Here is a 23,116-nt window from a genome sequence, read left to right as displayed (position 1 = left end):
TGACGTGGGCCATTGTAATGATGTTGCACCAACTAGTCTACAGTGTTTGGTCTCACTTGATCCACACATTTCCTGAACCTTTTAAAGACATCTTCATATAACACTTGGTTGGCTGTTTGTTCTGGAAGAACAGATTCTTTATGCACCATACCCCTACTGTCAAAACATCAAATCAGCATTTTTTTGATCTTTGATTTGCTCATTCGAGCTTTGTTTTGGTTGAGGAGATGTCAAAGTGGCCAGTTCTCAATTTGCCGCTCTCTCGGGATCATACTCAGAAATACAGGATTCGTCACCAGTGATCACATGGCTCAACCATTTGTGGTAATTTGGAAATACTCTCAAGATGATCAGAGCACACATTCCTTCAATTGTCCTGCTCAGTTGTGAGGTTTTTCAGCACCATCTTGGCACAAACTTTTCGTATGTGCAAATCTTCGGTCAGATGTGTTTAACAGGTTCTCCATCATCTGTATTGTTAAACATTGGTCTGAACTCTCAAGAGCATGCACACATTCGAAACTTTTGTTGGTTCTTGAAATTGATCTCCCTGAGTGAGGTTCATCTTCAACTTGTTCTTGGCCTTCCAAAAGTCATTTGCACCAGCAAAAAACTTGTTCACTTGATAAGGAACGTTCCCCATTGGCCTGTTTCAACTTTTCAAGGGTCACACTTACGGATTCTCAAAGTTTAACTCAAAACTTGATGGCATAACATTGCTCTAAATTGCACTGTTCTATTTTTGTAACACACAACAAAAACACAACTTCACTGATTGCGGTCTCTCAAATCATGTGTGACTGTATGGAACTGAAACTTGTACTGAGCATCTAGAAGGGATGAACACCCTGGTCTACACAACTAGAAAAACACAGTGTTGGCAGGTTGTTCAGTGTTGTCAGTCTCATTACGTTTCTCACACACTTCGTATATGTTACAAATGGCCAGATGTACTGCATGAGGCCATAGTTCTTTAAACAGTTTTACTTAAGTTCCTTTCTTATGCTATACCAAATAACACTCCACTACTAGTGTGTGTGCATCTTCTACATATAGCTAGTGAGAATAGCTTAAATGTGTGGTACTTCAGTGTTGATCCAGACATTTCAACTGATATACTGCAGTCTAGAACAAGACTCCAGTATTAGAAACTGGATAGAAATCAACAAAACAAAATATAAAGTTGTGAAAGAACATTTGAAGAGCTGAAAGAGAAGCTTCTAACTACTTGTCATCTTCTTGAATTACTGAGGACTTCCCCTTTCCAATGAGTTTTGTCAAACTTACATTTTGATAATTGCTGATTTTCATGAGCTGGTACAAACTGATTGAATGTATTACAGCACAGTAAAAGGTTGGGTATATTCCTTGTCAGAAACTAGCAAATTTTTCTAAGACTGGTTCTGATAACAATAGGTTGCATATCATAGTTTTTCAAATAATTGCACTACCAGATTTGTGCAAGTTGACTCAACTTCATCACTGCTGGTATGACACAAACTATTAAAATCCTTGGAGTCTTCTTTTAGTGGCATTTGTGAATACAATATGCTTGGTTGTCAAGTCATGTTATTTTGTACAAAACCTGGAACTTTTGAGAGCTCTCTTTCCCCTAATCATAATCATGAGTAAGAACTACTGACTGTTGGAGCATACATAGTGTTTCACTTGTCACTTTCTCTCCTTTCTGAAAGATTCCAAGTGCTGTTACTGTGTCTATATAAGCTTGAAAACACCAATCCCAGCAGTCACACTGCTAAGGTGGAGACAAATAGAGAATTTTTACTGAATTGGTGCATCGCAAAAACAGAAAATTTTACAAACTACTGGTGTCTGTCACCGTTTAGTCTGGAGACTGGTTTAATGCAGCTCTGCATACTGGTCGATCCGGTACAAGGTTCTTTATCCCTGCATGACTACTACAGCCTACATTCATTTGACCTGCTTACTATATCTGTGTCTAGGTCTACAGTTTTTACCCCCATACTTCTCTGCATTATCAATTTTACTCTTCCTTGATGCCTCAGAATGTGTCCAGTCCATTAATCCCTTCTTTTTGTTAAACTGTATGATAAATTTTTCTCACCATTTCGATTCAATATCTCCTCCTTAGTTACTCAATTTACCCTTCTAACCTTCAGCATTCTTATATAACATCATGTTTGAAAAGCTTCTATTCCCTTCTTGTCTGAACTGTTTATCACCTCTGTTTCACTTCAGTACAAGGCTACACTCCACGAGGGACCAGAGCAGCTGCAGCCTAGTGGAAAGTGAAGGAAATGCACAAGCATTATGTGGTCTTGACAACACGGGAGAAGTGCTAACTGTGAAATAGGGGATGGTCAGTTTCAACAGTGGTGCCAGATAATAGCGGTATTCTGTAACACTGACAGTGTCTTCACACTTCACTCAGCAGAGTGAGAAATCTTACCATTTTATGCAAAAAGATTGCTTTGCAAAAATTTTAGCATATGAGACCACTTGAGTCAACACTGAGCAAAGTTGCAGCCCCACTCCCAGCGCTGATTCTTGGCACATTTCATTGCCACCCAGCTGAACATTAAGAGAGCGAGCCCCCTGCCAGCATGGCATATCAGGAGGCCCCAGCCCCGCCCTCTGCCCAAAGAATAATACAAATGAGAGCATGATGTGACATATAGATCAGATTTGTGGCATATCCCCCACAGGTTATGATAGACAATGTTCAGAGCCAGTTTGGAAAATCTTCGTTAAGTGTGTGTTGCCTGTTCTGTAATACACTATGAAACTGTGGAAGCTGCAGGCACACGTCTGGATGTAGCATTCTTGACAGCTTTGAAGGAAGTGTAGAAAATACAGGTTTGTCATGGAATTTATTTGTTTCCATGTTTAGAGATGGGTGTCAGTCGTGTAGGAGAGAAAAATTAGGATTTGCAGTTAACTGAATGGGAAAATAAAGCAAGCTTTCCATACTCAATTTGTGCTGATCAGCTGCTTGAAGTAATTAATGTGTAAATTGACAAGGAATGTAAAGGCATTTAGATTTTTCTAAGCATTTCATTCATGATCACTTTTCTTGTTTACATTTGTGTCAGTGCGACTCCCTGTCCTATTTTTTGTGGTGATAGAGGGGGCTACAGTACTCGCCTCTCACAGACCTGCACTTGCTGTCTGCTCCTGGAGCGCCTTTGCTGTGAAGCGCCCTGCTTCAAAAAATGCTTCCTAACATTAAAATTTGCATTGTATGTCAACAAATTCCTCTTTTTCAGAAATGCTTTCCTTGGTGTTGCCAGTCTACATTTTATATCCTCTCTGCTTTATCCAGCTTCAGTTATTTTACTGCCCAAGTAGCAAAACTCATCTACTACTTTCTGTGTCTCGAGTCCTAATCTTAATTCCCTCAGTCTAACCACCAAGTGAGGTGATACAGTGATTAGCTCACTGGACTGGGATTTGGGAAGATGATGATTCAAATCCGCATCCGATCATCCAGATGTAGGTCACCTGTAATTCCGCTAAATCACACTAGCCAAATGTCAGGATAGTTCCTTCGAAAGGGCACAGCAGGTCTCCTGCCTCATACTTGAATCAGCCTGAGCCTGTGCTCTGTATCAGGTGATCTCCATAGTGATGGGTTATTAAACCCTAATTTTCCTTCCTTCCTTCCTTCCACCATAACATTATTCCCCTCCATTGGGTTTTTCTGAATGTTATGTTAAGGAAGTGAAAGAATTTGAAAATTTCTTTTGTCCTTTTGTCTAGGTAGCGATGAGCCTTTACTAATTCATTACAACTTCATGCCGTTCATGTAGCCCATATTGTTGTTGTAACTTTTCTCCACCACTATGCTGCCATTGCCACTGGTTTGTATTTTCCTGACTTAAACTGCTGTCTATCATTCACTGTCATAATAGTGTGCCACAGATAAATGTTCCAGCAACAAGATATTTGTCAATGTTGATGTGGTTATTTCTAAATAGGTTTTCTCTTAACCTAGCATTCCTTGCTAGGGAATTTCTCTGTTGCTTGGTCTTTTGGAATGACGCTACCAAGAAAGATCTTTTCACGTAAGTCCTGAAGTCTGTCTTGACACCTTCTCATCTTCAGAGCCTATCATACATTCATATTCATCATTTGTGCACAATAGGATTCAAGAGATGATCGAGAGCATCCTGTTCTTACTTATGAAGTAATCTGTGCAGGTTACTATATTGTCTGCAGACATTATGGGCAGTGTATTTTTTGCCATTAACTTTTAAGATTTTTGTTTCACTTTAATTATGGCATTGTCCAGAGAAGTGAAAGTGGACCGCCCTTCTGTACATCTTAGTGGTGACAAGCTGCAAGTTTTGCTTTTATAACTGACTTGGTATAGTATTACAGGATCATATTTTAATCCTACTAGGTTTTAACTATAAAGGCATTGTAATTTTTTCACGTCTTTTTCACATGCTGCACCAACTTCTAAAATTCATTAAAGAGCTTTTAGTATTGTCATGTCGTCATAAAAGAAAGAAAAGTGCCAAGCACATTTGTGGAGAGGCTACAAGAAATGAGTGTCTTAAGGAAATATCTATTTGTGATCGGAAAATTATGCTCATGTTGCTATACCATACTTGTATGGTTTAACATGTTTCAGAAGGGTAACTTCATTTTCACTTACTTTTTCTTCCTTCATTGATTACTAAAATATGAAATGGTAGCATGAAAAATTGTGATCATCTCTCTTATTAGCACCTGCTGGTCGTGGCTGCCCTCATGACTACGTTTTAGTGAAGCAGCTTTCTTTTATGTTCATGTCATGCTCTGTGAAAAGTGAATGGTATTATTTTCATCTGGCCAAGGCAAATTCCTTTTCTTAATACATTACTTTATATATGCTTAGATGCCTCAAATAATAAAACATACATATGAAGATAAATTGCATTGTTATTGAGATTTTAAGATGTGAAAATGTTTCCTTGCTAGTAACTTGAGACATCAAGCATTTTGTGGAGTAAATTCCAAAGCTGTAGCATGCAGAGTGCCTTTGTTTAGTGATGTTTATGTTAGGATTAGGTATTTCTGTAATGTTTGTGTCAGCATTAGTTCAACTTTCAAATGTTAATCTAGAATTGATCTCTGTTTTTTCTCCCACTCTCCTGGCTGTTACTTTTGCCTTTAAGAATGTGGGAAGTCATACTGTGATCTGTAGTCCATGTTAATCTGTAGAGAGGATTGGCTGGGTCAAAAACTTCTTCGGTCTGTGGAAGGCAAGGACATTCCATCTCAAATAGGACCAGTCTAGTGTGTCACCAAGGAATTAACATTCAACACGTTTTACTCTATGTAACTATTTTCCTGTGCAGACTTCAGTGTTAAATTGTAAGAATCAGTGTGTAAACTCTGTTCAGGTGTTAAACAAGTGTCATTCTATGAACTCAGTAGCCCGTTTGTTTTTATTCCAGATAATTGGTAGAGTTCATGCTGATCCAGACTACTTGCCACGCTCATCAGACTTTGGCCTGAATCAAAAGGTGTTCCGTGAGAAGTTCTGCTGCAGTTGCCCTGAGCCTTTCTATCGGGTAGCCTTCCTTTGCTGTGATCTCAACCCAGATAAAAGGTACCTGTCATTCTTTTGATGTTGGGTATTAGAGTGGCAATGTGCTTGTTATAAATATAAAATATTGGGGGGGGGGCGGGGGGGAGGGGGAATGAAGCCACTGCAATAAATGCAAATGTAGATTAAAATTCTGGTTCAGAATGCAGAAACGGGAAATTTCGTAATAAATACTATTTCACAGTGAATTGTATTCAGATGAACTATTTCATTAGATATAGTTTGAGATAATATACACATTTTAATTTACGTCTCAAATTAGTGAACGTCAGTTCTAGTTTGTTTACACTTGTAGTTGACTGGCATTTTATAGTGTCCCACTCTGAAATATAGCATGACTGGAAAGCAAAACCTGTTACCTTATTTCTAGCAACCAGAAAGTCTTCTCCTAACTTGCAAAAAGTTATTTCCAGGTACGGATGGTACAGCTGTGAATGCCCACAAGAAACCCAAATCAGTAATCTCTAGATTTTTTAATCATCAAATCTGTTGGGAAAAGAAAAATAATGCCAAGAAACACTAAATCACAGATGTGTAAAAGATGTTGCTCCTTAACAGAAAAAATCATTTGTATGGTCAGGAACTGCCTGAAAAGTTTGTAAGGGTGTTGCCAGACTTGATGTTAAGATGGCCCAGTGGATAGCCTGTCAACAGCTGAACACAGATCAAGCATGAAAACAGAAAGAAGGTGTACTGAACTGTGGAAAAAAAGCAAAATAGAAACAGTGAACGGTCCAAGGACGAGAAGTGCAACACAGAGGTAAATCAAAGCGCAGCGGTGTCATCGTTACGTGGTCACAGTGTTGGACTATAAAGCAAAACTCCCTTGTGCCATTTATATGTATTTATTTTTTTCACAATATTATGAACTGTTTGTCCCGTTATTAAAATGTTTATTCACATTCTGTAGTCTTTGCATACTACACAATGGTTGTAGAATATGTCATGTGGTAAGAATATGTTACTTTCACAAACAAGCATGAATAGTGAGAGCAGAGAAGATACTACATAGTCATCTCACAGACATGGAAACAACAAACAGTTGTGAACTCCATTACAACAAAGGAATTAGTCAAGACTTCAAAAACAGAATGCAACTTCAGAAATGTTAAAAATGTATGTTTTGAAAGAGCACAGAGAAAGTGTGCGATTGTGAAACTGTTGCGTTCATGTGTTGCATCTTAGCTGACAAACTATTATGTTTTCCTCATTTCCATGGGAGTAATTGCATTCACATTCATACAAATATCTAAACTGGGCAAAGAGGCATATCTCACTCTCTTACCGGGTGTACAAGCTAGGTGCGTCGGTAAGAGATTCTTATTAAATGACACACCAGATGTGTTTTCCGGTGGAGGATTCAGTTGACTTGTTGCCTTGTCATCAAACGTTTGCTGTTCGTATTCAAAAGGCACTTCCTTTCAGCTGCAATATAGTAGTGGTGCAGAATCAACTGTCATTATAAGTACCTTCCTTAGACCCTGCTGTTGTAAATGGACATTACACGATGAGACACACACACAGATTTGAATACAGCGAACAGCAGGAAAAAATTATATATATAAATAAATAAAAAAATTGGCAAGAGAGGGGTTTGAACACGACTTGCCTGCATGGCAGTACAACACCATGGCCACTTAACCACACTGCCACGGCTGGTTTGTGTGTCCCCATATTGCACATCTTATCCTTGGACTATTCACTGTTTCTATTTTGCTTTTTCTTTTCAGTCCAGTACACCTTCTTCCTGTTTCCTAGTTTTGACAGGCTGTCAACTGTGCCCTCTTACCGCTAAATCTGAGGGGGGGGGGGGAGGGGGGGGTGCTGATGGGAAGTTTGCCTTGAGATTTAATTAGCATTGAAGTCAGCCAATCAGGCTAATGCGCGTGCAGATTCAAGTAGACTGCCAGTTACCATTAGTGTCGGCTGTTCTCATTGCATGGATTATATCACTCTAGGCTGCTCAGCCTTTGGCTCAGGTTCAATCCTTATTACCTCCCCTCATCCAGTTTTTGTATTGTTCCCTTGTTCAGCTTTAGGAAGCCAAACAAAGAACACATCTGGGACACTCTTACAGGTGGCTTGAATTTGTGGCATGCACAACAGCCTGATTATCTAACTTTAGTGCTATTTACCTCTGAAACTGTGCTGCGTCTGCAGATAATTCTACATCTATGTCTACAAAAGTAGTCTGCAAGCCACTGTACAGTACGTGGTAGAGGGTACTCTGTACGCATGCTAGGCATTTCCTTTCCTGTTCCACTGGCAAAGAGTGAGGGGGGGGGGGGGGAAATTACTGTCTATATGCCTCCATATGAGCCCTAATTTCACATATCTTATCTTCATGGTCCTTATGCAGAGTGTATGTTGGTTGCAGTAGAATCGTGTTGCAGCTAGTTTCAAATGCTGGTTCTCTAAATTTTCTCAATAGTGTTTCTCAAAAAGAATGTCCCCTTCCATCCAGGGATTCCCACTTGAATTCCCAAAGCATCTCCATAACACTCACATGTTGTTCAAACCTACCGGTACCAAATCTAGCAGCCCATATCTGAATTTCTTCAATGTCTTCCTCCAGTCCAACCTGATAAGGATCCCAAACACATGAGCAGTACACATGTCTCCTTTACAGGTAAGCCGTTCCTTTCCTAAAATTCTCCCAATAAACCGAAGTCGACCACACACCTTCCCTGCCATAGTTCTCACATGCTTGTTCCATTTCATATCACTTTTCAGTGTTACGTCCAGATATTTAAACGACTTGACTGTGTCAAGCAGGACACTATTAATATTGTATCTGAACATTATAGGTTTTTTCTTCCTACTCATCTGCATTAACTTACATTTTTCCACATTTAGAGGTAGCTGCCATTCATTACACCAATTAGTAGCTGCTATTCATCACACCAACTAAAATTTTGTCTAAGTTATCTTGTATCTTCCTACAGTCACTCATCTTTGACACATTACCATGTTGTTGTTGTGGTCTTCAGTCCTGAGACTGGTTTGATGCAGCTCTCCATGCTACTCTATCCTGTGCAAGCTTCTTCATCTCCCAGTACCTACTGCAACCTACATCCTTCTGAATCTGCTTAGTGTATTCATCTCTTGGTCTCCCCCTACGATTTTTACCCTCCACACTGCCCTCCAATACTAAATTGGTGATCCCTTGATGCCTCAGAACATGTCCTACCAACCGATCCCTTCTTCTGGTCAAGTTGTGCCACAAACTTCTCTTCTCCTCAATCCTATTCAATACTTCCTCATTAGTTATGTGGTCTACCCATCTAATCTTCAGCATTCTTCTGTAGCACCACATTTCGAAAGCTTCTATTCTCTTCTTGTCCAAACTATTTACCGTCCATGTTTCACTTCCATACATGGCTACACTCCATACAAATACTTTCAGAAATGACTTCCTGACACTTAAATCTATACTCGATGTTAACAAATTTCTCTTCTTCAGAAACGCTTTCCTTGCCATTGCTAGTCTACATTTTATATCCTCTCTACTTCGACCATCATCAGTTATTTTGCTCCCCAAATAGCAAAACTCCTTTACTACTTTAAGAGTGTCATTTCCTAATCTAATACCCTCAGCATCACCCAACTTAATTCGACTACATTCCATTATTCTCGTTTTGTTTTTGTTGATGTTCATCTTATATCCTCCCTTCAAGACACCATCCATTTCGTTCAACTGCTCTTCCAAGTCCTTTGCTGTCTCTGACAGAATTACGATGTCATCGGCGAACCTCAACGTTTTTATTTCTTCTCCCTGGATTTTAATACCTACTCCGAATTTTTCTTTTGTTTCCCTTACTGCTTGTTCAATATACAGATTGAATAACATCGGGGAGAGGCTACAACCCTGTCTTACTCCCTTCCCAACCACTGCTTCTCTTTCATGTCCCTCGACTCTTATAACTGCCATCTGGTTTCTGTACAAATTGTAAATAGCCTTTCGCTCCCTGTATTTTACCCCTGCCACCTTTAGAATTTGAAAGAGAGTATTCCAGTCAACATTGTCAAAAGCTTTCTCTAAGTCTACAAATGCTAGAAATGTAGGTTTGCCTTTCCTTAATCTTTCCTCTAAGATAAGTCGTAAGGTCAGTATTGCTTCACGTGTTCCAGTATTTCTACGGAATCCAAACTGATCTTCCCCGAGATCAGTTTCTACTAGTTTTTCCATTCGTCTGTAAAGAATTCGTGTTAGTATTTTGCAGCTGTGGCTTATTAAACTGATTGTTAGATAATTTTCACATCTGTCAACGCCTGCTTTCTTGGGGATTGGAATTATTATATTCTTCTTGAAGTCTGAGGGTATTTCGCCTGTTTCATACATCCTGCTCACCAGATGGTAGAGTTTTGTCAGGACTGGCTCTCCCAAGGCCGTCAGTAGTTCCAATGGAATGTTGTCTACTCCGGGGGCCTTGTTTCGACTCAGGTCTTTCAGTGCTCTGTCAAACTCTTCACGCAGTATCGTATCTCCCATTTCATCTTCATCTACATCCTCTTCCATTTCCATAATATTGTCCTCAAGTGTATCGCCCTTGTATAGACCCTCTATATACTCCTTCCACCTTTCTGCTTTTCCTTCTTTGCTTAGAACTGGGTTTCCGTCTGAGCTCTTGATGTTCATACAGGTGGTTCTCTTATCTCCAAAGGTCTCTTTAATTTTCCTGTAGGCAGTATCTATCTTACCCCTAGTGAGAGAAGCCTCTACATCCCTACATTTGTCCTCTAGCCATGCCTGCTTAGCCATTTTGCACTTCCTGTCGATCTCATTTTTGAGACGTTTGTATTCCTTTTTGCCTGCTTCATTTACTGCATTTTTATATTTTCTCCTTTCATCAATTAAATTCAATATTTCTTCTGTTACCCAAGGATTTCTACTAGCCCTCGTCTTTTTACCTACTTGATCCTCTGCTGCCTTCACTACTTCATCCCTCAAAGCTACCCAATCTTCTTCTACTGTATTTCTTTCCCCCATTCCTGTCAATTGTTCCCTTATGCTCTCCCTGAAACTCTGTACAACCTCTGGTTCTTTCAGTTTATCCAGGTCCCATCTCCTTAAATTCCCACCACAGTATCGCCAGCAAGCAGCCCCAGATTGCTGCCCACTCTGTTTACCAAATCATTTTTGTATATAGAGAACAGCAGCAGTCCTATCACACTTCCCTGGGACTCTCCTGATGATACCCTTGTCTCTGATGAACATCTGCCATTGAAGACAACATACTGGATTCTCTTACTTAAGAAGTCTTTCAGCCACTTACATATCTGTGAATTTATCCCCTATGCTTGTACCTTCGTTAACAGCCTACAGTGGGACACCGTGTCAAATGCTTTTCAGAAATCTAGAAGTATGGTCCTTGCAGTCTGTCTGTCATTTCTGTCCTATACAGGAAGTGCATGCAGTTGTGGGAGGAGGAATGGCTGGCGGTGACAGCCAATAAGCTGTGGTTGGTGAAGTCCACAACCTGGCCATGGTATTCCTCCTACTGGTTGCTCAGGCCGGATGAAGTTACACTCATTCGTCTTAGGATTGGGCACTGTCCTCTCACACAAAGCCTTCTATTACTGTGTGAGGATCCCCCATTTTGTGATGCCTGTGGTGAGCACATCTCTATCCACCACATCTTAACAGAGTGCATTTTATACCGTGATCCAAGGGCAGCGCCAAAAATTCCCCCCTGCAGGCCCGGGGTAAGAATAGGCTCGAGGTATTCCTGCCTGTCGTAAGAGGCAACTAAAAGGAGATTCAACCGTTTCGGCCTTCCATGTGATGGTCCCCCTTCGGGTTTGACCTCCTTTTTTCAAAATTCTACAGAAGTATGAGCCTTTTGGGGAAGGACGCCTTACGTGGTGTATCACTGGTCCTCAGTGTACTAAGACCTTGGCACTCAGCATTGTAACGGCATTGTAACCACACCCATTATTCCTCAAATTGGGCCTAAACGCCTGATGGGTTGCACAAGTTACGCCCATAGTGCGTCCCCATCTGCACCTACGATCATGATGGACTTTCTGTGGCACCCGAAATCCAGCACGGTAGCCAGCCAGTTGTGGTGGGGTCGTCATGTACCCTCTAGGTTGTAGCCCCCTGACAACACTGCCGATACCTGAGCTGCACCCTCCCCACGTCGGCCAAGGAGTAGATGCCCGTCTCCTTGGGGCATCAGGACTCCCGGCAACGGTCATCCTGCCAGGTGGCCTTTCTGAGGCTGGGTGGCGCCCGTGGGAAGAGCCCCTGGTTGGAGTGGGTGGTATCGGGGCGGACGTTTCGCAGATGAAACGTCAACATGTATCAGGTCGATCTGCGGCAGAGTCTTTTAAAAAGAAAGGTACTGTCTCTGGTTCTCCTGCCCTTTCCCCCTTGGCCACTCCCTGGGAGGAAGGACAGGCCCGCCGGCTTGGGGCGAAGTACTTCCCCCGTTATTTAGTCTGTTATCGGACCAATGGGGGCACCGGGACCTCCTGCTGCAATCTGATGAGAAGCTCAGGGCCAACCTGGAGCGCCGAGGCATGCATTTCGTCCGGCGAGTCCAGCGCGGCCCCAAAGACCGTCGCATCGACACCGGGGCCTTTATCCTCGCCTTCGAGGGGGCCGTTCTCCCGGAGAAGGTAAAGGTGATGTGCTACTGGTGCGACGTGTGACCTTACGTCCCGCCTCCTATGCGCTGCTTTCGGTGTTTGCGCTTGGGCACATGTCGTCACGGTGTGAGGCTGAGCCCCTTTGTGGCGATTGTGGATGTCCTCTTCGTGAGGAACATACATGCACCCCACCACCTCGGTGCGTCAATTGTCCTGGCATCCACTCACCTAGATCTTTAGACTGCCCCGCATATCAGATGGAGAAGAAGATTCAAGAATTAAAAACTTTGGATTGTCTCTCTTATTCTGAGGCCAGGAAGAAGTATGACTGCCTCCATCCCGTGAGGTTGACAACTTCGTTTGCCCCAGTCGTGTCCACTCCTTCCACAGTATCCTCACCCCTATCCTGTCCCCCCTCCATCTCCTCACCCCATCCGGGGTCTATGCCTCCGCGTCCCAAATCCCTCCCTTCCGTATCCTCCTCCCTCGCGGCCCCTGCCCCCTCTGCCCCAGGGGCCACCCTTCCTCCTCCTGCCCCTCCGCCGCCTGAGAAGTGATCCTCTTCTCAGGCATCCATCAGGGAAACGTTACGGACCCCGGCTTCCAAGGTCCGGCGTTCCAAAGCGGACCCCGCGCGTGAGGACCTTCTTCGGGTCCAGCCCACCATCCCCGTGCCTCATCGGACTTCCAAGAAGGCCTCCAAGAAGAAGTCTTTATCCACTTCTCTACCCTGGCATGTTTCGTCTGACGCTCCATCCGTGAGTCGCTGCTCCCGGCCGTCTTCAGTTTCGCCAGAACGCTCTGCTGCCAGGCGCTCAGCTGGCCTCTCGTTGGCGAATGATGCTGCCCCTCCTACACAACCCGGGAAAGCGGCCGCAGCTGATGACGACTCTATGGAATAGGATCCGCCTACCGCCGGTTGTAGCGTTGTTCCCTCAAAACCTGGCCCTCCGCGGCCGTCGAGGTGACCAGCTCTTCACCCGTTTTGTTCCCCCTTTTTTCTGACTAGCGATGGCTTTGTTACATTGGAACATAAGAGGTATTCGATCTAATCGGGAGGAATTACAACTGCTCCTCTGCCTGCACTGTCCGCTCATCCTTGGTCTCCAGGAAACCAAGTTGCACCCAACTGACCGTATTGCTTTTACCCACTATACCTCGGAGCGGTCTGACCTCACCCCTGTGGACGGTATTCCAGCTCATGGTGGGGTCATGTTGCTCGTTCGGGACGATGTCTGTTACCATCCCATCCCATTGACCACCCCGCTCCAAGCAATAGCTGTCCGTATTACTCTTTCTGCCTTTACTTTTTCTGTTTGTACCGTCTACGCTCCATCGTCATCCGCAGTTAGTCGGGCTGACATGATGCACATGATTGTTCAGCTTCCTCCGCCGTTTTTATTGTTTGGCGACTTCAATGCCCATCATACCCTTTGGGGCTCTCCTGCCTGTCAGAGAGGCTCCCTCTTGGCGGATGTCTTCAACCATCTCAATCTTGTCTGCCTCAATACTGGCGCCCCGACTTTCCTCTCAGACTCTACTCATACCTACTCCCACTTGGACCTCTCGATCTGTTCTACCACTCTTGCCCGTCGGTTCGAGTGGTATGTCCTTTCTGACACCTATTCGAGCGACCACTTCCCCTGTGTCGTTCGTCTCCTGCACCACACCTCATCCCCACGTCCTTCGAGCTGGAACATACCGAAAGCTGACTGGGGACTTTACTCCTCCCTGGCGACCTTTCCGGACCACGATTTTCTCAGTTGTGACAGTCAGGTCGAATACCTCACGGCTGTTATCATCAATGCTGCTGAACGTTCCATTCCTCGTACTACCTCTTCTTCACGTCGCGTTTCCGTCCCCTGGTGGAATGAGGCTTGTAGAGACACTATCCGTGCTCGACGACGTGTTTTACGCACCTTTCGCCGCCATCCTACGTTGGCGAATTGTATTGGATACAAACGACTCCGAGCGCAATGCCGTAGAGTCATCAAAGACAGCAAAAAAGCTTGTTGGGCCTCTTTCACCAGCTCCTTTAACAGTTTTACTCCCTCTTCTGTCGTCTGGGGTGGCCTGCGCCGGCTGTCGGGCATTAAGGCCCACTCCTCGGTACCTGGCCTGACTTCAGGTAATGAGGTCCTTGTTGATCCTGTGGATGTCTCCAATGCCTTCGGCCGCTTTTTCGCGGAGGTTTCAAGCTCCGCCCATTACCACCCTGCCTTCCTTCCCAGGAAAGAGGCAGAAGAGGCTCAGTGACCTTCCTTCCACTCGCTGAATCTGGAAAATTATAATGCCCCCTTTACTATGCGGGAACTCGAACGTGCACTTGCACTGTCCCGGTCCTCTGCTCCGGGGCCCGATGCCATTCACGTTCAGATGCTGGCACACCTTTCTCCGGCAGGCAAAAGCTTCCTTCTTCATACCTACAATCACGTCTGGACTGAAGGTCAGGTCCCCGTGCGTTGGCGTGACGCCGTCGTTGTTCCTATACCCAAACCCGGGAAGGATAGACACCTTCCTTCTAGTTACCGCCCCATTTCTCTTACAAGCTGTGTCTGTAAGGTGATGGAGCACATGGTTAACGCTTGGTTAGTTTGGATTGTTGAATCTCGACGGCTACTTACCAATGTTCAATGCGGCTTTCGTCGCCACCGCTCCGCTGTTGACCACCTTGTGACCTTGTCGACATTCATCATGGACAACTTTTTGCGAAAGCGCCAAATGGTAGCCGTGTTCTTCGATTTGGAGAAGGCTTATGATACCTGTTGGAGAGGAGGTATCCTCCGCACTATGCACGGGTGGGGTCTACGCCGTCGCCTGCCCCTTTTTATTGATTCCTTTTTAACAGACCGAAAGTTTAGGGTACGTGTGTGTTCCGTATTGTCCGACGTCTTCCTCCAGGAGAACGGAATGCCTCAGGGCTCTGTCTTGAGCGTAGCCCTTTTTGCCATAGCGATCAATCCAATTATGGATTGCATTCCACCTAATGTCTCAGGCTCTCTTTTTGTCGATGACTTCGCGATCTACTGCAGTGCTCAGAGAACATGCCTCCTGGAGCGCTGCCTTCAGCGTTGTCTAGACAGCCTATACTCATGGAGTGTGGCAAATGGCTTCCGGTTCTCTGAAGAGAAGACGGTTTGCATCAACTTTTGGCGATATAAAGCGTTCCTTCCACCATCCTTACATCTCGGTCCCGTTGTTCTCCCATTCGTGGAAACAACTAAGTTTCTAGGGCTCACACTGGACAGGAAACTTTGTTGGTCTCCGCACGTCTCTTATTTGGCTGCTCGTTGTACACGTTCCCTTAATGTCCTCAGAGTTCTTAGTGGTTCATCTTGGGGAGCGGATCGCACTGTCCTGCTTCGCTTGTATCGGTCCATAGACCGATCAAAGCTGGAGCCTCGACTACTCGTCCGCTCGGCCATCCCTCTTATGCCGTCTCAACTCCATCCACCATAGGGGGTTACGTCTTGCGACCGTAGCATTCTACACTAGTCCCGTCGAGAGTCTTTATGCTGAAGCTGCCGAATTACCGTTGAACTACTGGCGCGACGTACTGCTTTGTCGGTATGCCTGCCGGCTGTTGTCAATGCCCAACCACCCCTCTTATCAGTCCTTCTTCGCCGATTCTCTCGACCGTCAGTATGGGTTGTATGTGTCTGCCCTGCTGCCCCCTGGAGTCCGCTTCCGTCGCCTGCTTCGACAATTGGATTTTGCCCTCCCTTCCACCTTCAGAGAGGGTGAGAGCCCGACACCACTTTGGCTCCAGCCTCCGGTTCATATTTATCTCGACCTCAGCTCGCTCCCGAAGGAGGGTACTCCGGCTGCAGTGTATTGCTCACGGTTTGTCGAACTTCGTGCGCGACTTGCCAGTCACACCTTTATTTAAACTGATGGCTCCAAAACTGACGATGGTGTCGGCTGTGCCTTTGTCGTCGGGGCCGTCACCTTTAAATACCGGCTCCTCGACCAGTGTTCCAGCTTTACGGCCGAGCTTTTTGCTCTCCATCAGGCCGTTCAGTATGCCCGCCGCCACCGCCATTCATCGTGTGTACTCTGCTCTGATTCACTCAGTGCTCTTCAGAGCCTTGGAGCTCCATATCCGGTCCATCCCTTGGTGCAACGGATCCAGCAGTCCCTCCATTCTTTCGCTGATGTTGGCTCTCCTGTCAGCTTTCTGTGGGTTCCCGGCCATGTAGGAGTGCCTGGGAATGGGGCTGCTGATTCTGCAGCCAAGGCTGCAGTCCTCCTGCCTCGGCCAACCTCCCATTGTGTCCCGTCATCTGACGTTAGTGGGGTTGTTTGTAAGAGGCTTGTCGTTGTGGTGGGATACTTGCTCATCACTTCAAGGAAACAAGCTCCGGGCAGTAAAACTGTTCCCAACTGCTTGGACAACCTCCTCCCGACCATCTCGGCGAGAAGAGGTCCTTCTGACCAGGTTGCGGATTGGGCATTGCCGGTTTAGCCACCGCTACCTGCTCTCCAGTGACCTAGCCCCACAGTGCCCTGTGCCCTTGTGGTCATGCATTAACAGTGCGCCATGTTTTATTGTCGTGTCCCCGTTTTAGTCAGTCTCGTGTTGTCCTGTCTCTGCCATCTACTTTACAGGATATTTTAGCTGATGACGCTCGAGCAGCTGCTCGTGTTCTTCCGTTTCATTACTTTGACTGGCTTGTCCAAAGACATCTAACTCTTTCACTTATTTCATCTGCATTTTTGTAAGAACTTTCTGGTGTCCCCCCCCCCCCCCCCCCCCCCCTTGAGTTTTACTAGATTCTATGTGCTCTAACAATTGTGACTGGGTGCTAACGACCTCAGTAGTTGAGCGCCCTTAAACCCCCGCCAAAAAAAAAGTGCCAAAAATTGGTGGTGATCTGCCCTCTAGTTTAGCTGACGATGAGATGAGTGTACTTATGGTTTTAAAGTTTAGCAATGTGCCTGGCATCTGGTGGCCTAAACTTTTAGGCTGGAGGTTTTAGTGTGTTGTGGAGTGGCTGCCCCCCCCCCCCCCCCCACCCTCCTCCCTCCTTTTGCGGCCCGCCAGCCACAGCCATCTGCTGTATTGTTTCAGCTCCTTCTACCACTTTCTTCCTGTGTCGTTATGTTGCACTGCTGATGCTATGCTTCGGTGTGGGTCTGTATAGTTTTCCACCCTTTGTTACATGAGTTTTATTTGCTGTTTTATCTTTCTGTACAGGGTATTTTACTGACACGTGTCTCAATCTGTTTTTGCGCGGGTGCTATATACCTTGCTGTCGGGTGCCCTTATCACCATCTCCATCTCCACCCAAGGAATATGGTATCTGCTTGTTGCCCTTCATTCATAGTTTGCAATGTATCATGTGAGAAAGGACAAGCAAGCTGAGTTTCACTCGAGCAATGCTTTCTAAAACCATGCTGATTTATGGATATAAGCTTCTCAGTTTCAAGAAGTTTAATATATTAAACTCAGAATGTGGTCAAGGATTCTGCAGCAAACAGAAGTTACGGATATTGGTCTGTAATTTTGTAGGACTGTTCTTCTACCCTTCTTATATACTGGAGTCGCCAGCACTTTTTTCAGTCACTTGGGCTTTGTGCTATGCGAGTTTGTTATAAATGCAGGCTAAGTAGGTTAGTTGTCTCAAACTAGTATTGCATGATCTGTGTATTTACGCCCTACTGACTGTAGACTTTCTTTGAATGACTCTAGAACTGTCAAAATGTAATTGGGTGACTGGTAGAAACATCCAACAATTAACTTGGTTTCACCTACACAAGTTATAAACGGCCAGATAACTTCACTGTCACACTCAACTTTGACCTCAGCAGGGACAATATTTTTGTCAACTGCATTGAACACTCCCCCCTCCTGTAGCCTCTAATCTATCTTTCCAATATATGTTCCATGACTCGCTAAATGTATCGGAGCTTTCCACCTTGGATTTCAGCCTGCTCTCGGTCCCAAGATTAATTTGAATGTGAAAACTTTACTGGAGAGCAGTAATTTGGGAACTTTATTTGCAAGGTAGGAGATGAGGTACTGGCAGAAGTAAAGCTGTGAGGACGGGGAGTGAGTCGTGCTTGTGTAGCTCAGTAGGTAGAGCACTTGCCCACAAAAGGCAAAGGTCCCGATTTCGAGTCTCGGTCCGGCACACAGTTTTAATCTGCCATGAAGTTTTATTAAGAATACTTTGACAGTATACTCCTAAAATTTTGGTAGTCGGACTGTCTATATTCTAAATGCGATCTGACTTACCTTGTTGCATATTGACTGGCAAGTGTTCATCAGAGCACCTCAAACTACCGTCTGCCCTAAAAAAGCTTCATGTGCATCCCACAGGTACTCTATTAGCCGAGTAGATGCTACCTTTGTGTAGTGCACCACTGACCTATCAAGAGGAGTCCTACAAATCCCCACATAATAATAAAGGTCTAGAAATCTGCAACCAAGGCCATCACAGAGTTGACAGGAAAAGGAAATGCATTTTTCCGCTGGAGGTAACAGTTGTGTCCATTCACAGGAGTTCGCAGATAAGCTTATAACTACGTCTGCCAGTAGCAATTGTTTGTAGATGTTGTAGCAGCTTGTAATATTACCTGTCAGTTTCTACAAGCTGTGAGAAATTAAAATTTCATTGTCTCTCCAAAAAGGGATCTTGCTGTAGTGGTGGCTATCATAGCTTCAGGCATGCCCAAGAATATGGCTCGCACTCACCTGGCTAGCTAGAAGTGTCTAAGAGCTCAATGACAAAGCAACCTATAAGTCTCATGTGCCGGTCACAGTACCAAGTTCATCGGACACAGTGCTGCTCCTGGTAGCACATCTGTTTACTTTCAGAACAAGCTGGTTAGTCCATAAATAAGTACCTTATTAGACTAGTAAAATCTGACTACATGTTGAGGCTGTGTCCCTCCAATTAAAGTAGTAAACAAAAATTTTGATGTATTGCTTGAAATAACTTGTGCCACACACCAGGATCCCAGTAACTTGACCAAATTCATGTAATGAAAAGTAACCTTCTTCCCAATGTTTTCTCTAAGAATTCACATAAGCCATGGAAAATTAAATGCACAAGTGAAAGTTAGGTATTTGCTTCTACAGGTGCCTGTTAAAATAGTTGTACTTTAGCACCCACCTTTTACACGTGCATTACTACCAGACAGCTGTCACTGAATATCTTTACAGCATTGGGAAAAATCACATGGCAGGCTATTGAGCATAGCCCAGATTACGTATTTACTCGAATCTAAGCCGCACTTTTTTTCCGGTTTTTGTAATCCAAAAAGCCGCCTGCGGCTTAGAATCGAGTGCAAAGCAAGTGTAAGTTCTGGAAAATGTTGGTAGGTGCCGCCACAACTAAGTTCTGCCGTCGAATATATGTAGTGCTACACAGGCATGCTTTGTAGGCACAAAGATAAATACTGGCGCCAAAACCTCCGCGTCAGTAAATAAATTTAAAAAAAAAAAAAAGAAGAAAGGTGGAAGACGAACTTTTTTTTCTCCGCCCCGAGTTTCGACCACTGCATTTTCATACATTATCCAACGAAGTAAATACAAATTCCGTATTGTTCATCTTCGAATGTAGCAGAATTTCAATGTAATGCGAAAATCCGACATGCAAGACTGTTTGGGATGTTTGTCAATATGGCCAACTCTACTTTCTGAATTTTTTCCTACCTGTGAGAGGAGATGGTTGCTAATAGGAACCTGATGAAATGTGAATCACATGCTGTATTCTCTTCACCATAGGAATAATACGAATATCAACATTTTGTCATGTATTCTTTCGTGTTTGCTGCTCTGTCATTTAAATCCTGCCTGCCTAATAAACTACGAAACTAGAGTGAGACAACAGCAAACGCGGAAGAATATACGTATCGTGTCATGTTTATATTCATATTATTCTTATGCCTAATAGTGATACAGTCGGAAATGAAGCACGGCAAATGACTAGATTTTTAATTCTAAGATGACTCTTAATTTCTGTGCAGAATTTGATGTACTAAAGAAGCGGCCGCAAAGATTTTCAAACGGAGAAACATTTTCGCCTAACTCTCGTTCAGAACATGTTCTATCATGCGCAGTCTATTATTTGGTTCTTCTTGATCATTATCAAAGAAAGCAGCAGTTTAAGTAACAACAAATAGCAGTCTCTTGCCACTGTTTCACTAATGAGACAATTACTTTCTCTTTTTTTTTAAATTGTAAGCGGCGGTAGCGCGCACAAAAGCAAGCCATGCCGTGAGCGGCGACAGGTCGGAAACATGCACTGTCAGAATGGGTCAACCAATGCGTGACACAGTACAGTAATGCATTTTCAGCTTAGAGTGACGCAAACACCTATAACAAAGAAAACAGCACTTATCAGATCAAAGCAAAATAAGCAATCGATTCAAACCAGACGAAGTACGTGAAAAAGGAAGGGCACCCGTATAAATACGGACGGAGCGCCTGACGCATAGCAATGGCTACCTGGTAAAGCTTAACTGCTAAGCTTATGACTCGAACCAAACTACTGTAGCTGTATCATCATTCATTCGACCTAAATTGTCTCTCATATTACAATGGACCAACTTTGTTTCGATTTGGAGGTGCGGCCTAAAACTTTACTCTCCCCTTGAATTTCGAGTCTCAAATTTCCAGTGCGGCTTAGATTCGGGAAATTTTTTTTTTCCTTTATTTCGAGTCTCATTTTTCAGGTGCGGCTTAGATTCGAGTAAATACGGTATCATCACGGAAACAAGAAGAGACACAGTACTTGACTCTACACTGTATTGATAATTGTCTAATCCTGTCTCAAGCCTGACGTTATGCCATTGTAAAGGTCAAACAAGTGTTCACAGTACCAGGTCACTGTGTTCGTAATTAGACATTTTGCTTGACAAAGGCAATAAACTTCTATCACAAGTTACTTGACACCATCTAGCCTGTCGAACACTGTCACAGTTTACCTACAACAAGAGACTGTTACAGCTGCAAATAAATTTTCTGCTGTCTGTGATATCATTTACATTAGTTTTCTTAGGTTCAATCTGAATGGTCTTCAAATTACAAAATGTAACAAATGCTTATTACCACTTTAATAAGTCATTACAAAAATTTTATTGTGTCTGCTTATTGCAGTTTTTGATGTACAGTTTCATATTCTTCCCACTTCAGGAAACTGATGAATCCACTTCTCCCAATCCTTCACTTCATGGTGTTTTACTTCTCTTTAAACTGGAAGTATGGACATATGCCAGCCTTCTGGAAAATTCAAGGAGCCACATTGGCATTTCCACATGGAACCTCTAAGGATCAAATCAGTGACTTACACCACTCAGTCTGTCATCATCTTTGCTCACCAGTGTGTTCCTCCTTGCATCCCTTTTGAAGCATGGGAAACATGGCTCCCATGTGAGTCTCTGATTGTTACTGCTTCACTAGCTTGAAAATTGATAAGGGCTCAAACTGTTGGTCTGATTTTGATGTGGATTGCAACAATTAACTTAAAATTTTCGGCTGCATACAATCAAATTCAAGAAACAATAATTCCTTTTAAATAATCATAAGTTATTAGGAAAATTTATGTCTGGTAGTGAACAGTGACAGAAAAATTAAGTAGCACTCCCATTTCTGAAGCTGAGTAAGAAGTTGGCTATTTGTAGCAGCTTAGCAAGTTCTAAGAGCTCTCACATGATGACAGGTAGCTGGGATAACACACATACTGGGGGTTGTGAATTTTCCAACCACTGCGAAGAAAGGGGGGGGGGCATGGCATGTTGTTGTTGTTGTTGTTGTTGTTGTTGTTGTTTTTCAGTCCAGAGGCTGCTTTGACGCAGCTCTCCATGGTACTCTGCCCTCTGCAAGCTTCATCTCCAAGAAACTATTGTAACCTACATCCTTATGAATCTGCTTAGTGTATCCTTCTCTTGGTCTCCCTCTATGATTGTTACCTGCCACACTTCCGTCAAATACTAAATTGGTGACACCTTGATGACTCAGAATGTCTTACCAACTGACACCTCCTTCTAGTCAAGTTGTGCCACAAATTCCTCTTCTCCCCAATTCTGTTCAGTACCTCCTCATTAGTTATGTGATCTATCCATCTAATCTTCAGCATTCTTACACAGTTTGAAAGCTTCTATTCTCTTTTTGTCTAAACTATTTATCGTTGGATGTTTCACTTCCATACATGGCTACACTCTATACAAATACTTTCAGAAAAGACTTCCTAACACTTAAATCTATACTCGATGTTAACAAATTTCTCTTCTCCAGAAACGCTTTCCTTGCCGTAGCCAGTCTACATTTTATATCCTCTTCGGCCATCATCAGTTATTTTGCTCCCCAAATAGCAAAACTCTTGTACTACTTAGTGTCTCATTTCCTAATCTAATTCCCTCAGCATCACCTGATCTAATTCAACTACATTCCATTATCCTCGTTGTTGCTTTTGTTGATGTTAACCTTATATTCTTTTTTCAAGACATTGTCCATTCCATTCAACTGCTCATCCTTTGCTGTCTCTGACAGAATTACAATGTCGTCAGCAAACCTCGAAGTTTTTATTTCTTCTCCAAATTTTCCTTCAGTTTCCTTTACTGCTTCTTCAATATTCAGATTGAATAACATCGGGGAGAGGCTACAACCCTGTCTGACTCCCTTCCCAGCCACTGCTTCCCTTTCATGCCTGCTGACTCTTATAACTGCCATCTGGTTTCTGACCAAATTGTAAATAGACTTTTACTCCCTGTAGTTTACCCCTGACACCTTCAGAATTCGAAAGAGAGCATTCCCACAAGGAGGAAGGAGAGTAGCAGGAAAGGGGAAATTATGGGCAGGTGTATTGGCAGAGGGCAACACACAATGACAGTGAGGGGTGTGGGCATGTGAAGTAGAAGGAAGTCTGATGCAGCCACTGAAATAAAACCTGTTAGGTTCAGCTTCATGTTGTGCCAGCGGGTGGTCCTGTTTGGTGG

At 43.8% G+C, this 23,116-nt stretch overlaps 1 protein-coding gene across 1 annotated transcript in view; it reads left to right on the top strand.

Moving 5' to 3' along the window:
• The window catches only part of LOC126100147 (LIM domain kinase 1), a 158,207-nt gene that overhangs the window by 123,313 nt on the left and 11,778 nt on the right, over positions 1 to 23,116 (top strand). The window contains exon 12 of the mRNA XM_049910689.1: positions 5,427 to 5,581. Within this exon, the coding sequence (XP_049766646.1) occupies positions 5,427 to 5,581 (155 nt within the window). The remainder of the gene's footprint in view (positions 1 to 5,426; positions 5,582 to 23,116) is intronic.

This window comes from Schistocerca cancellata, chromosome 9 (genome assembly GCF_023864275.1).
Source record: "Schistocerca cancellata isolate TAMUIC-IGC-003103 chromosome 9, iqSchCanc2.1, whole genome shotgun sequence".
NCBI classification, from domain to species: domain Eukaryota; kingdom Metazoa; phylum Arthropoda; class Insecta; order Orthoptera; family Acrididae; genus Schistocerca; species Schistocerca cancellata.
The sequence above is the reverse complement of the archived record's forward strand: the minus strand, read 5'-3'. Positions and strand labels throughout refer to the sequence as shown.